This window comes from Haemorhous mexicanus, chromosome 2 (genome assembly GCF_027477595.1).
Source record: "Haemorhous mexicanus isolate bHaeMex1 chromosome 2, bHaeMex1.pri, whole genome shotgun sequence".
Taxonomy (NCBI): Eukaryota; Metazoa; Chordata; class Aves; order Passeriformes; family Fringillidae; genus Haemorhous; species Haemorhous mexicanus.
In genome coordinates, this window is record NC_082342.1 from 37,699,365 (window position 1) to 37,712,784 (window position 13,420).

At 39.0% G+C, this 13,420-nt stretch overlaps 1 protein-coding gene across 4 annotated transcripts in view; it reads left to right on the top strand.

Moving 5' to 3' along the window:
• The first annotated feature begins 1,573 nt into the window (after nt 1-1,573).
• DLG2 (discs large MAGUK scaffold protein 2) overlaps nt 1,574-13,420 on the top strand; it is an 831,288-nt gene continuing 819,441 nt past the window's right edge. Inside the window, exon 1 of one of the 4 annotated variants that reach the window (XM_059838484.1) lies at nt 1,574-1,666. In XM_059838484.1, coding sequence (XP_059694467.1) covers nt 1,610-1,666 — 57 coding nt within the window. In that variant the 5' untranslated portion in view covers nt 1,574-1,609. The remainder of the gene's footprint in view (nt 1,667-13,420) is intronic. The other 3 variants (XM_059838487.1, XM_059838482.1, XM_059838486.1) reach the window with 3 other exon arrangements.

Below are 13,420 nucleotides of genomic sequence, written 5' to 3' on the forward strand. Positions count from 1 at the left end.
GTTAATGGACATGAGCGACTGTGTCTTTGAAGAAACACTAGAGACCCATTTGACATGAGTCATCTCTTGCCAGTCATTGTGTGTTAGAAGCTATGACCAGGAGCCCTGGGAAGCAAAGTCGGCCTGTGGAAGTTTGAAGCTGGGGTCTGCATCCCCAAAAACATGTCTTACTTCAGTCTCGGGCTATGGGAGTTTATTGGGGTAAAAAGTAGGTGGCAGTATTTTAGGGAGCAAACTGCTCAATTATGTATTAAGCTTGAGGAGCACATGTGCAAATCCTGCTCTGTTAAATGCTCATTGTCATATTTAATGGAAGGAGGTGGCAGTCAAAAATTGGAGGAGTGCAGGAGGAAGATTTTTGGCACACTGAGGGAGCTGGGTGAGTCACGTTCATATAAGCAACCCCAAAGGGTTGAAACCCTCTGTTTTTCAAATAAACTTTAAATAGGATCATGAATTCACTGGGATCATCTCCCAAAAGCAGAGTTGCAGGTAGAAGCATTTACAGCTCATGCACTTAGAGACCAATCTCAAAATACATCTCCATATGTCAGTTTCAAGACTGAGATGAAATTTTACAGCCAAGTCATTAGGTAATTATATGTATGAAATACTTCATACCTTACTAGATAAGCTTGAATTAGAGGAGAACAAACTGTTGGGTGCTTTACACTCAAGTGTTAAAATATCTGCTGATTTTAGAGTTGACTGAATTTACTTTTTCCCAATAATGCTTAGAGTACAGGGGTGGCTTACATTACACCATATTAATGGGTTAATTTCCTCTTAAGGAGATATTTAATTTGTTCTTACTTCAAGGATGTTTGGAAGTTCCCTGTAATCTATAGTTTAATAACTTGTCTGACTGTTTGGCTACTGGACTAAACCTCAGTAGGGGGAAAACCTGCAGGTTCTAGCACAGCCTGTAAATGCAAATCAAATTTGTTTTGTGCACATGGGCTTGCTTGCAGTGAGTTAAAGTTTTAGACACAGTTCTAAGTGCTCTGGAGACTTTCTCTTTAAGATGTTGTATCCACCAGGACTTTAATAGTTGGGGGAAGGTTGATTGCTCTCTGACCACATATCTGATTCAATGTGGATTTTGTAACTTTGGTAGCAGTGACCTCATTTTGGCAAAATAATATGTGTCATTTACTGAGCGTCTCACTGCTCCAACAATCACGGGAATATTAGGGTTATAACCTGAGTAATTTATGGAAGAGAGATGACTCTTAAATAATCTTTTATTTTCTTGGAAAGTCTTATTTTATTAAAAACATATTTTAGCTCTGAGTGAGAATGAGAGATCCTCAGCAAAGCACCCAGGGGAGATTGTGCTGTCCAGTGTGTTGAAAAGGTGAATTGTAATGTATGGGTGTCTAGACATTTCCTCTTGTTGCTGTCAACAGTCCAGTTGGCTGTATTTTTTTTTTTTCCCAGTGAATAGGAGCATTGATTTTCCTCTCTCTTTGGCCAGAGCTTTCATTTTGCATATCTTTCCCCTTCTGAGTCTCTTTCTCTCTCCCTCCCTCTTTTTTTTCTCTCTCTCTTCCTCTATCTGGTAGAGAGGGAAGCCCGTAAGAGCTGACAGCAAGCTTTCTAACTCAGAATGATTCATGTAAAACACCTGAAAGGCAAGCTCTGCGCCAGCATCACTGCAAGAAAGGTAGGGCTGTGGGGGCTTTAACAGTCTGTAAAACTCCAAGCAGAACATAGAGAACATGAGATAAATAGATTAAGTCTTTGAATCTGTCAATGATGTAAGAAAAGTTTGGGAGAGAATTTAAGGAGTGTTTAAGCTCTGTTGTTAAAGATGCTTTCTTTTAAATAAAAGTTGGATGCATTTTTTCATAGGTGGGGAAAAAAAAGGTTCCCCTACAAAGCTTTGAATAATGTATGTAATGTAGGGGTTTTTTCCACGGGTGGCAAACTATAATTATATCACTGTTGTGCTGACAGATCCACGTGCATGTGTAAATATGCAAATCCTGGTTCTTTCCCCTGACTGATTATTTTCTGCTATAGCTAAAGTTCGCCTTATCCAGCTGTTATTTATATTCACTTCCCAAATCCAAATCTGACCCAGTAATTCTGAGCAATTGTAGCTGTGACGCACGAGTTCTCACACACACCTTCATGTTTCAATCATGCACTTCCAGCAATGTGTGTTTGTAGGAATCATGCTCTTAATAAAACCCCTTACAACCCAAAGCAGTTGTTTTGGCAGAGAAGTGACAACGCTGTGATAGATGGGCCCGATAGTTGTGTGTTTTGTGCTTGCTCTGAGTTAGTAGGGAAGAGGAGGGAGAGAGCGAGTGAAAGGGGGGAGGAAAAAAAAGACAGGGAAGGAGAGAGCGGGAGGGAGAGAGATTGAGAGAGAGAGAGAGCGAGAGAGAGGCTGAGAGAGAGAGAGACTTGGCAAGGGAAATCTTATGGGTATACTGAAACAGCAGATCAGAATTGTGAAACCAGAGCTAGGGCTGAAATGTGATTCTTTTGTGCTTGTTGTGGTTCTCATCTTCCCATTTAGAGAGCTGCATACCATTCAACAGCATATTTTGATCTCAGATTGAACAATGCAGCAATCAAGCCTGATAAGCCACCTGGAAGTTTTGCTTGAGACGATTTCTAGTGGGTTTACTGATCCCTGTGAGCATCATGACTGCCTTTAGCATTGTGGAGGAGGACTCGAGTTTCTTATGAGGGCCCCACTTGGAAAAGCCGGCTGTGCAGATTCAAGCCTCCGGTTCTGTTCATGCTATTCAAAAGCCTTTCCTCACCCTTGCTGATTTATTTTTATGATTTACATACACTCCTGTGGAGATTTACAGAATGGATTGTCTGTGCATTGTCACGACCAAGGTAGGACTGGAAACATTGCTGTTCTGTGTACATATTTCTCTGCTATTTTTCTGTTCCTGTAATTAAATAGATTGAGCATGTACTGTGTCAGGTTGCAAGATAAAGTGATGAATAAGCTTTGCTTCCACGAGCAATTTGTTCTCTTTATCTGTAGATTATGCAGTATGTTTCTATATGACTTTCTAAATGATATGTTTTTTACTTATTTTTTACTAGCAAAATGAAAAGGATTTCATATTTTTTCTTAGCCTATGCTTGTGTCTATTAATAACTCTAGCAACTAGAGCACTTTCAGAATACATGGTACTGCACATATTTTCTCAGCTTATCAGTTTATTCTGTAAACTAAAGAATAATAAAGAAAGGGGCATTATATGGGTCCTGGGATTTTAAAGAGGCCAATCAGATGTAGTTTAGATAGTCATGGTGTTTCTGATTGGAGAGATGCAAGTTTCTTGTGGCTTATTGTGGCTTTTTTTTTGGGAAAAAACATAGATTACTTTGCCTCTCTAGGCCTGAAAAATAAAAAATTCCTAGGTCCCAATTCAGCAGTCTTGCACTGATTTTAGATTTAGCTGGATTGTTTCAAAATAGTCCTTCTAAATAATTTCTTCCAAACACAAATACAATTTTTTTTCCACAGCAGCGGCATTAGGCTAAGGACCAGGGTTAGGGACACTTCCAAACCTAAAGATCTGGTGTAGGGATAAGCTGAATGATTCCTTGAGACATCTTCAAACTTATCAAACTAATGTAATATTAAATGGCAAGGTGATGATAAGGGAACTCCCTTTCTGTTGCTACAGGGCAGGCAGCTCAGCGCGTGTTTGCAGCCGCCTTTGCACGTGGTGGTGGTGGGGTTTGTAAGGAGCAGTTAGCAGGGGACATCCAGCTTTGGGGTTCAGCACAGTGCTCCCTGTTCTGCCTTACTTTTGATGAATTTCATAGTTTCCACAGGACTTGCAAAACCCCTGGGGTGGCCAGAACACCTGAAGGCTGCACAAATGGTAAGGCAAAGCAGGGGTTAGCTCTGCTGTCATCACTGCTGTCATTTTTTGCGTCACAGCTGTGCAGAATGGGGACACCCATCTGTAGCATGGAGCAGGGCAGGAAGGTATACCCTGGGCACCCATGGGCAGCAGAGAGGGGCGGTGGGTGGCCACTGCAGAGAGCAGGGAGCACTGTGGAGCCATGGAAACAGATGCCAGCTGTCATTCCCATCTTGCTGGTGGAGAAACCCATATGGGAGGAGAACAAGAGGTGAATGAGGCCACAGAAGGAGGATAAATTGGAGGAGGCTGTGGCCTCATTCACTTCCTGCTCTTTCCAGGTCACCCTGGCTCTCACAAGCTGTGCTGAATCTGAAACTGTATCCTCAATCAGCCCTGGAGCAGAGCAGGGGCACTTGTGGGTACCTGTTGATGCAATACCATTGAAAAGCACCCAGCAATGGAGGTGCAGCACTGCTGAACAAAGCTGAGATGCAGGATCACGCAAAACATCCAGTTTTTACATGTCCAAATGTTGTTTTCCAGTTCAAAATGTTGAAAAGAAGAGCTGTGATTAGAGACAAGAGCTTCTGGGTGTCTTGTTGTGCAGTGGGGACCTGCAGTTGCATACATGCTTTGCCTAGAGAGTTTGGGATGGAGGTGCATAGAAATTGGATTTGGAGACAGGGGAATAACTCAAGTTTTAAGATGGTGTAATTGGAAAAGAACATACCCTAGTACCTTTTTTTTTAATATGTCAAGAGACATCACTTATTTTATTAATTGGTGCTGAAAGTTTTCCTCTGAATATTTTCCCAGGGCCTTCTGGGAAATAACAAACATGGATTCATTGCCAGCTCACTACTACTGTTGCCTTGAGCAGGGCTCCCAATTCCATCTACACACATTTTTCCTTTCAGCTTTTCTGTCTCTTGAATCCAACACTGAGTGTCTGAAATGATCTGAAAATCAAGCATGTGAGTGAGCCTCAAATATTCAACTCCAGATATTCAGTCTTTGCTGCCAATGTTGGTGTTGGAATGAGAGACAATGTGAATTGTACACGGCTCTCTATTTGCAGGCATGTGGAAACAACACAGTATATATGTAATTGAGCTGAATAGTGGCAAAAGTATAGTTTCAGAACACTTTCATATTGCAACAGTTTGAAGCCAAAGAAGTTAGTGATTTGCTCATCTTACTTTGGGCCATATTTAAATTGCTGGACCAGTGTTGTCCATAATCTGATCTTACTGCCTTTATTTTCATCAGAGTAACTCTCCTTCTTTTAAAACACCATTTTTTTTAAATCTGTTTATGCCAATTTTCACTAGTGTAAGAAGAGCAGACCTTTTTCAGAAAATTTGTTGTTTTTAAAAAAATCATTTTGATAAGCATGAATTCTACAGAGCAACAGTGTATTTATTTTTGACCTCAGATCTGTTAATTGTCTGTATATGAATAGCCATTTGTCTGATTTATGCAGATAATTCTCATTCTTTGTCTTGAAAAAGTAGATCTTGATGTCAAAGAGAGTAAATACATCAGGTTTATTCTTCAGATCCTAAGTAATAAAAAGGGAGTAAAAGATAAATACATTGTAAACTGCAAAAGATGAACACTGTTTAAAGAGTTGACATTTTTAACACTTGGTCATTAAATTTAGTCTGGAATTTTTGGTATTTTCACATTACAGAAAATGACATAAATGTTGTGGTGGAGTGAATGTGCCCTAGTACATTATGTTCAATGGATCTACAGATCCAGCTTTGAACTCTGCTTGGTAAAAGATGGCATCTAATAAAATTAATTTCTGATATACCTTGCCAAATCTTAAATCCTACTGATGTTTTTTCAGCCAAAGTGTAAAGTATGTTTAAGATAGATTTAAGATATTAATTTGTACACATTCTTCCTATTTTTATTTCCTTCGTTTTTCCATGTATTTCTGAGCACAGGACTGCAGAAATGCTGAATCAGTCAAGGACAGCTTCTTATGGTTGTCCTGGTTTATTTTAATTGATCATGTTCAGCATAGCATCTTTCTTTTACTGTCACATAAAGCATGTTAATTGGTGGCATTATTTTATCATTAGAAAGAATTCAGTATAAATTAAAGCTTAGGTTGAGCCTCCATCCCAGCGGGAGCACCAGGAGTTTTTGAAAGGGAAGAACATTCCCACTGTGCCTCCCAACAGTCAAAGGCAACATGCTGTCCTCTCCAGCTCTCCTTCCACCCTTCTGCCTTTTACAGACTCATGAATACATCAGGAGCTGCCCCTAGTGAGAAAGAGCATAAATAGCTCGATGTTCCTCACTGTAACAGGAGGTTCTCCCCCAAAACCCCCAGTTCTTGGCGTTAGGTGGCATAGAAAACATGATTAGCTTTCACTGGGAAAAAAACCCAAAAGCTTTCTGGCACTAGTTGCTAGAAGGGAGAGCTCAGAGGTGGCAACTCTGCAGGCTTAAAACCCAGAAGGCCAATGGAAAGGCTAGCTAAAGATCTTCTCTCAGGACAAAGATTTTAAAACTTCCTGTGCAATCTAGACTAATGGTTTAGTATCCTTAGCATCAGTAACGTCCCTAAGAACTGACAGTGGCAACCACTTGTTTTGTTTGGGAGTTGTATTTTGAGGTTTGCTGAAGACCTCAGATTTTATTACCTGAATGCTTCTGTGTTTTGAGAAAATGTACACAAAGAAGAGACACCGCTTAAATAATCCAAATTTATTCAAGTTCTCAGCACTGAGCACTGGCAGCAGTAGGATTCCTGATCCCAGAACTGTGTCTTTCAGTTTGTAAAACAGAGACTTTGCCTTCAGAACCAGGGAGAACACTCAGCTTGAACTTGTTTTTTTAGCTACAAACATAAATTCCTGCCATCAAAATGTTGAAAATTCTGAAACATTTACTTTTTTTTTGAGATTCTTGTTGTTAACTTCCAGTTAAGTAGAGATTTACACCAGATTACTCACTAGACAGGTCTTACATTTAATTTGATTGTCACCGACCCCTCTGGAGCAATTAATTGAAAATGTGATTATTCACATGAGTGGAAAATGGAAAAAAAAAATGTTGGTAGTTTGTTTTGTTTTGGTTTTGGGTTTCTTTTTGTTTTGTTTTGTGTTAATAAAAGGCTTGGTTCATTCTACTATTAAAGAAGTTGGGCATTTTGTTTTGATTTTTGTAGCTTTTTTAGAAATTCTGCATTAGTCTCATTTGAAAAATTACCAATATCCTTTCATGGCTGCCCATCCAGCACCTTTTCTAAGAATTTAATTCACACATTTCAAACAATGAAATAAAGACAGAAGGAAGCCCCCTATTTTGTATTGGCACTGGGAAGAAAAGCAGTAAGCTTGTTTATGTTGTTAACCCGTCCTAAAGTTGCATGTGTACAATTTTGAATGACAAGGTTGCCAGGAGCCAGCAACATCTGTCTATCCTATTTTCTTCTGCTCATCCAGCAGAATAAAATATATATCTGGAACATGGGGCACCACTGTGTGCACTTTAGGCAAAATTCTGAACAGATGTGTGATCAGAACTCACAATATGCATAATGGTCATGGAAAATAAGAAGTTACAGTGGTCAGTGACAGGACAAACGTCTGGCTTATACCCTGGGTGTGCTAGAACTTTTCTGCAGGTCTCTCCCACTCCACACACTCATCACCCCACTTTGTAGCATGAAGTTAAGAGTAAAGCAGAGGAGAGCTGTAAAATTTGTCCAGCTAGTTCACTTCAAAACTACATTAAGTATATGACTATAAATCCCTTTTGATAGTATGCTGTGTTTGGGAAATGTAGGAGCAGGTCTTGTATCCCAGTAGGATACTGTGGATTTTCCAAGTGAGAAGGAAAGCATCATTCAGCATTTAGCCTACAAAACTAGCTCTCAAAACCAACTCAGTTATCTGGAGGGTGTTTTTAGAACATGGCTGAAGAATGGAAAATGTGGATATGGCACCACTGAGGTGGCCTTGCTGTTCCAGCCTCTCTGATTTAGAGTGCCAGCAGAAGCAGTTCTAAGATGTTCTGAGAAGGGCAGAATGGTCCATGAGATCAGGTCATCTGCTGGAGGTGAGGAGCAGGTCCAGCAGTGTGCCAGCTGCTGATCCCACTTTGCAGATGAATCCACTAGATGGTCCAGTTGAATTATTGATTATTTGGGCCTGATACTAATTCAAATAGCTAATAGTTAGAATATTTATTTTTGCTGAGGTTACTTTGTCATAGGCCTGTTGTCCCATCCCTTCTCCCCTGTTTGATTATGTTAATCTGAAAAATACTCAATATAGAGGTTTAAAAAGGCATATACTTAAACAACGAGGTTCAGTTTGTTTTGTGGGACTTCCTGAAAGATAAGCTGTGTCTGAGAGGCTGTAGATCAGTCCCAAAATTAGAAAATAATAAAGCTCAATCTAGATAGTGAGGTTAACGAGTGCCTCAGGTGTTATAAACCAGTATAATCTTACCAAAACTAACAAAGCTGTGGAGAGCAACACGGCATGAGGATTTGATTTAAATTTAGTTGGATATGAAACAAACAAAAAACCCCCACATTTTTGTGCCTGCATATTGTTAATAGATCTGGGCAACATTTGTTGTTTTTTCTTTCCAAGACTTCAGGCTTTGAATCATTGCAGTTTGGAGTCATAAACTGAGTAGCTAAGTTTTTTTTGTGCTGAATTTCCTGGCTATAACAAACTGAAAACAAAAGAAACATAATGATTTCCCCCCCAGAGATTCACATTTAGCAAAGAATCAAAATCTTTTTCTATAGTCATTATTAGGTGCTGATGAGCACTTCAAACTGTGGTGTTTTCCTGCCAGACCCTAAAAGTGTAATAGTGCTGAATCCATAAAATTTACATGTAATTTAGTAAAGTCTATTCTAAAGTGGTACTTGAGGACAGCTTTGATGACTATGGGTTGGCTGCTGGCTAAACTACACAGGCTTAGAAGAGTAGGAAAATCCTTTTCATTGATTACAATTTGTCTTAAATGGAGAATATGCTCAGGGATGTTTGACAGATGGGGAGTGTATCTGAGTATTTATTTCAAATCTTTATTTACCAATGTTAAATTTTGAAACAATTATTGTAAGCCTCTAGCATTTGGATTTCAGACATTATGAATGTAAACTGATGAAACACATGTTGTGTTTTCTAGAAAAACAAAATCATTTGGGGAGGGGGGAATTTCAAGAAAATTACACAGAACAAACCAATGTGCACTGCATATGTAATGTCTGGTAATTATATCTTGTCAAAAGCTCAACTTTTTCCTCCTTTATTCTTTAGAAATGTGATAATAGTCCCTTTTCCCTTGTAGTTAATTATAAATTTCAGGAAGAATTAAGTCTGTTAAATTTCTTCTTCCCTTCTTCCCCCTCCCTTGGTCTCTATGGCAGCAGCAGAAATGGAAGGGAATTACTTTGATCCCTATTTCTGGGTGACACTTCATTTCTTCTGAGCACTGACCTTGTTTAGTGCAACTGAAATTTTCAATAGATTTCATTAGATTATAATTTGGTGATTTTAGAGAGATGTCTTTATTGAGACTGGTTATGAGCTATGAAAGGAGAAGGGTGATTTTTTTTTTTTTAAATAAATCTATGAAGAGCTTTATAAACTGAGAGCAGAAAATGTTCAATTAACAGCTCAGGCAGATATGGCTGGGGCTCGATACTGCACAGCAGTGGAGAGCTGCAGAGGTGAGGCAAAGTGGAAGAAGACACTGAGCAAGAAAAAGAAAACAAGAGAGCTTGATGCTGCCTCAATAATAGTGTTGCTTAATGATAGCAGAGCTATACATCCTTAGCAGGTCCTTTTTCTGATATTTGGAGGACCTGGGTGAAGGTGGGAAGATAATTTCCTAGTGCCAAGGTGAGCTGAATTTTGATGCATTTCGCATAGCTGGAAAAGCAGAAAAGATCTGTCTTGTGGGTCTTATTCTCAGCATAAACATGTATTTCTTTTCTGTGTTAATCTGTTTGATACTGCTGTGCAAATTTCTTTCTGTGTCCATTCACCTGATGCAAGACTTCTGGTAAATGAGAAGATATGTGCAGTCAAGGAGAACGGAATGCTTATTTATGAGTGAATCATTAGGCCAGGAGTATGGCCTGGTATGTTATTATATTTTGCTCAGTCTGAGACCTCTAGTTGAGATCTACAATATTCATGACTCCAGAGCATCAGAGAAGATAGCTTGGAAGGATATGTAGGAGTAGCTGAGAATGTTCCACTGGGATTGACTTCAGCCACTGCTATTGTTACTAGAGAACTCACTCAAGGACTTGTATACAATTTCTTGTATTTGTATTCCTGGCCATTTCAGTGGATACAAATGGAATATGACCTGTGATTTCTTTTGACTTTCATCAGCAATATCTTCTCTTAGAATGACTATTAAGGAAGATCTTAGAGAGTCCTGCAGTTCAACAAGCCCTGAACCTTTATATTCCTAAATATCCTCTCTGGATTTTGTTCCATATTCCTTCAGAGCTAAGATCTGCCTCTGAATGTGTCTCCAGATGGAATCATGTTAATATTTGGCAATCCAAATTTGATATTGAAATTTTATATAAATAAAAATCTCTCCCTGCCTATGAGAAAGTGGCAATAAGATATACCTACTTGCTCCTGAAGTCGCTCAACACAAAAGAGGAGTTCTTCCTTGAAATCTCCCCCAGAGCTTGCTGGGGTGCAGTTGCATCTCTGTCACCTGAAACCTCTCTTGTGCAGTGCTACAAAACTCTCACCTTCTAGTTCAATATTCAGTGTGCAGTTATTTCCCTCTGCAATATTGCTGTGGGCAGTGATGCGCTACCACTCTGCATTGTGTTAATGCATTTCCAAATACATTATACTGATGTTCCTAAATAGTGCTGGTAGCAGTCAGTTATTTTAACACCTGACTGAGAAAAGCATGTAAGAAAGAAGCTTGCTTAAGGGTTTCTTGCTAGGAAGGCAGGTGTTGTGCATGGACTCTGAAGGGCTTGCAGCCTTGTTTTTTGTTTCCTGAGATTGGTTCCTTTCTGTCTGCTGGTTACCCCTGGGGTCTGCATTTCTGGAGGTTTGATAAACCTATAGGTTTGGGAATTACTTGTGTCAGGACCTCCAGAGAAGAAACTGTATTGTCTCTAGCTAAATGTGGGGGTAGCATCTCTATCTGACTTTGGTCATCGCTTCATTGCTTCCTGACTGTATCATTGCTGTGCAATTTATCAAGTGTTTGAAGTGTCAACCCAGAAAAAAAGCTGTGAATGATGCTGAATTCAGCAATGAGAATGAAATTATTCTTTTGTGTACTAAAGTCTCTTTATATAAAAGTTATATGAGCTGAAGATCTTACTGTGTTTTTTGAAGGCTTTGATTTCAGTAAGCTGTGATAAAGTCTCTGCTTGGATGGCTGTGTCTGTCACTGTGTTGGAGCTGTCTCAAGGGTGAAGCTCAATGCAGGAGGCTGAGTATTCTCAAAGAAGGGGAGTAAAGGAAGACTCTGGAAATCACTCATTTATGAGCTATAGAGAAACAGCCCCTCTCTTTCCATTTAAGATGGAGAAAAACTTTTATTGGAACATATTCTCCCAAACAGCAGGGCAAGGTATATTTGCTTACAACTGCTGGCAAACATGAAAAGCAAACTTGAGGTGCTTCTGTCCTCCCTTGAAGGCTTTCTGAAGGACAATGGTTTTAAACTACGGATTCTCATCACTTTTGAGATTTTTACCTTTTCAGTAAAAAACAGTGGTGGGCCATGGTCTGTAGTTTTTTGCTTACCAAACTCCTAGGCTGAGGAAAATGTTAGCAGTAATAATCAAATTGAATTAATTCCTTCTACAGCCTGTAAATATTTGCCAATCTGTTTATTCCTATGCTTATTTGTATTGCCTGTGCCTACAGAATACTCTATGTAGTGTTGACTTTTTGGCTATTTTATTAAGTTGGCTTCTCTAGAGGTTGGAGATTTTGGCTATTATAAAATCCTGAGCATTTAGGAAGAAAAGTGTGACCAGCAGCTGATAAACAACCTATATCTAAGACTTAAGAGTCTAAGATATGAAAGGTGTGAAATGCATTGGGTTTTACACAAAACAAAAAGAAGTGATCATTCAAATAAGAAATAAGCTGTAATTTTCAAAAACAATCCAGCTCCAAATCCCCAAAAATCTGTAGAGGAAATGTGTTCAGTCCTTGCCCTTGAACTACATGTATTTCTCAGACAGTACCAGTGCAATGTCATGTTACCAGCACAGTAATTCAAATATCCAGCTGTGAAAGGCCAAACACTGCAGGTCACCCTACATCCCAGAGGAACAACCGGCACAGCTCTTGCCCTGAAAAATTGGGAACTCTGTGGAACTGCTGCCTCTGAGCATTTCCCAGTTACTGCTGTCTCTTTGACCTTTGAATATGCCCAAGTGCCAGGGGATTTTAGGCCTTGGGACAATTTAGGTATGAATCTCAAAGACAGGAGTACTTGAAGAGAATAAGCACCTCCTGCTATGAGATTTGGAGCTTTTATTTTGCAAAAGTGTCGTTTTAAATATGTGAGGAGTCTTTTTGAGGAGTCTCCTGTCAAAGTTATACGTAGTTTCCTCTGTAAGATCAGGCTTTTCAATCAGAAAAATGTTTTCAGTCCAAAGCACATTATTAATGGCCTCGCCTTTAACTTGCCTTGGAATAAAGAATGAAAGTGTACAATTGTTAAGTAAAAAATAATTACTGGTGTTTCATGCCATATTTTTAATCAGAATTCATATATAGTTTTATTATTTTGATAGGATTACACTGTTTGCTGTTGCTTTCATCTCTTCCTTACAGGAGATAACACACACCTGCAGGATTCTGGTGTCATGATAGCAGTGACTTTTTCAAATCCTTTTAAACCAGACTTTCTAAACTTTCATCTAAAAATACAATGATTCTTGCTTGCTAGCTGTTTTTCTGAATATTTATTGAAGTTGTCTAATTGAAAATGTTAAAGATAAGCAGTTTTAAGTTTTGGAGAATACAAAGTTTAATCTGATCTCCACTTTTTTTTTTTATCTTGTAAAAGTAGTAGTGCACTGCTTTACAAATGTTAACTTTTTGGAGATAAAGAACAAAGCACTAGTAGTTTTAAAATTAGACTAAAAACTGAAAAATGTGTGAAATCTAATCATTGGTGTTTGCAGAGGTTTCTCTCCTTTACTCTCAGCATGTGGAAAAGAAAGGTGCAATGTAGCTGCTTGTGATATATCAGGCTTAAATGAAAATAAAAAGAAGAAAGCTTTTTTTTTTTCCCATACTACTTCCAGTTTCACAGAAATACTTGGTTGCAAGAGTCCTCCAATTCAGGGAACTAAGTAATAGTTTGACTCTTATGTGAAATGCTGAGAGTAATGGTGGCAGACACCAGAATTTGTTCTGAACTTTTCTTCAGGGACTCTGACCCAATCTGCTGTACAATTCATTCTGATGGGCTCCAAACCTTGGCTGAAATGTAATTGAATCACAGCAAATGCAAGGGAAATTACAGGAAGCTCAGCCTGAAGTCCTGATGGTTACATCTTGCAC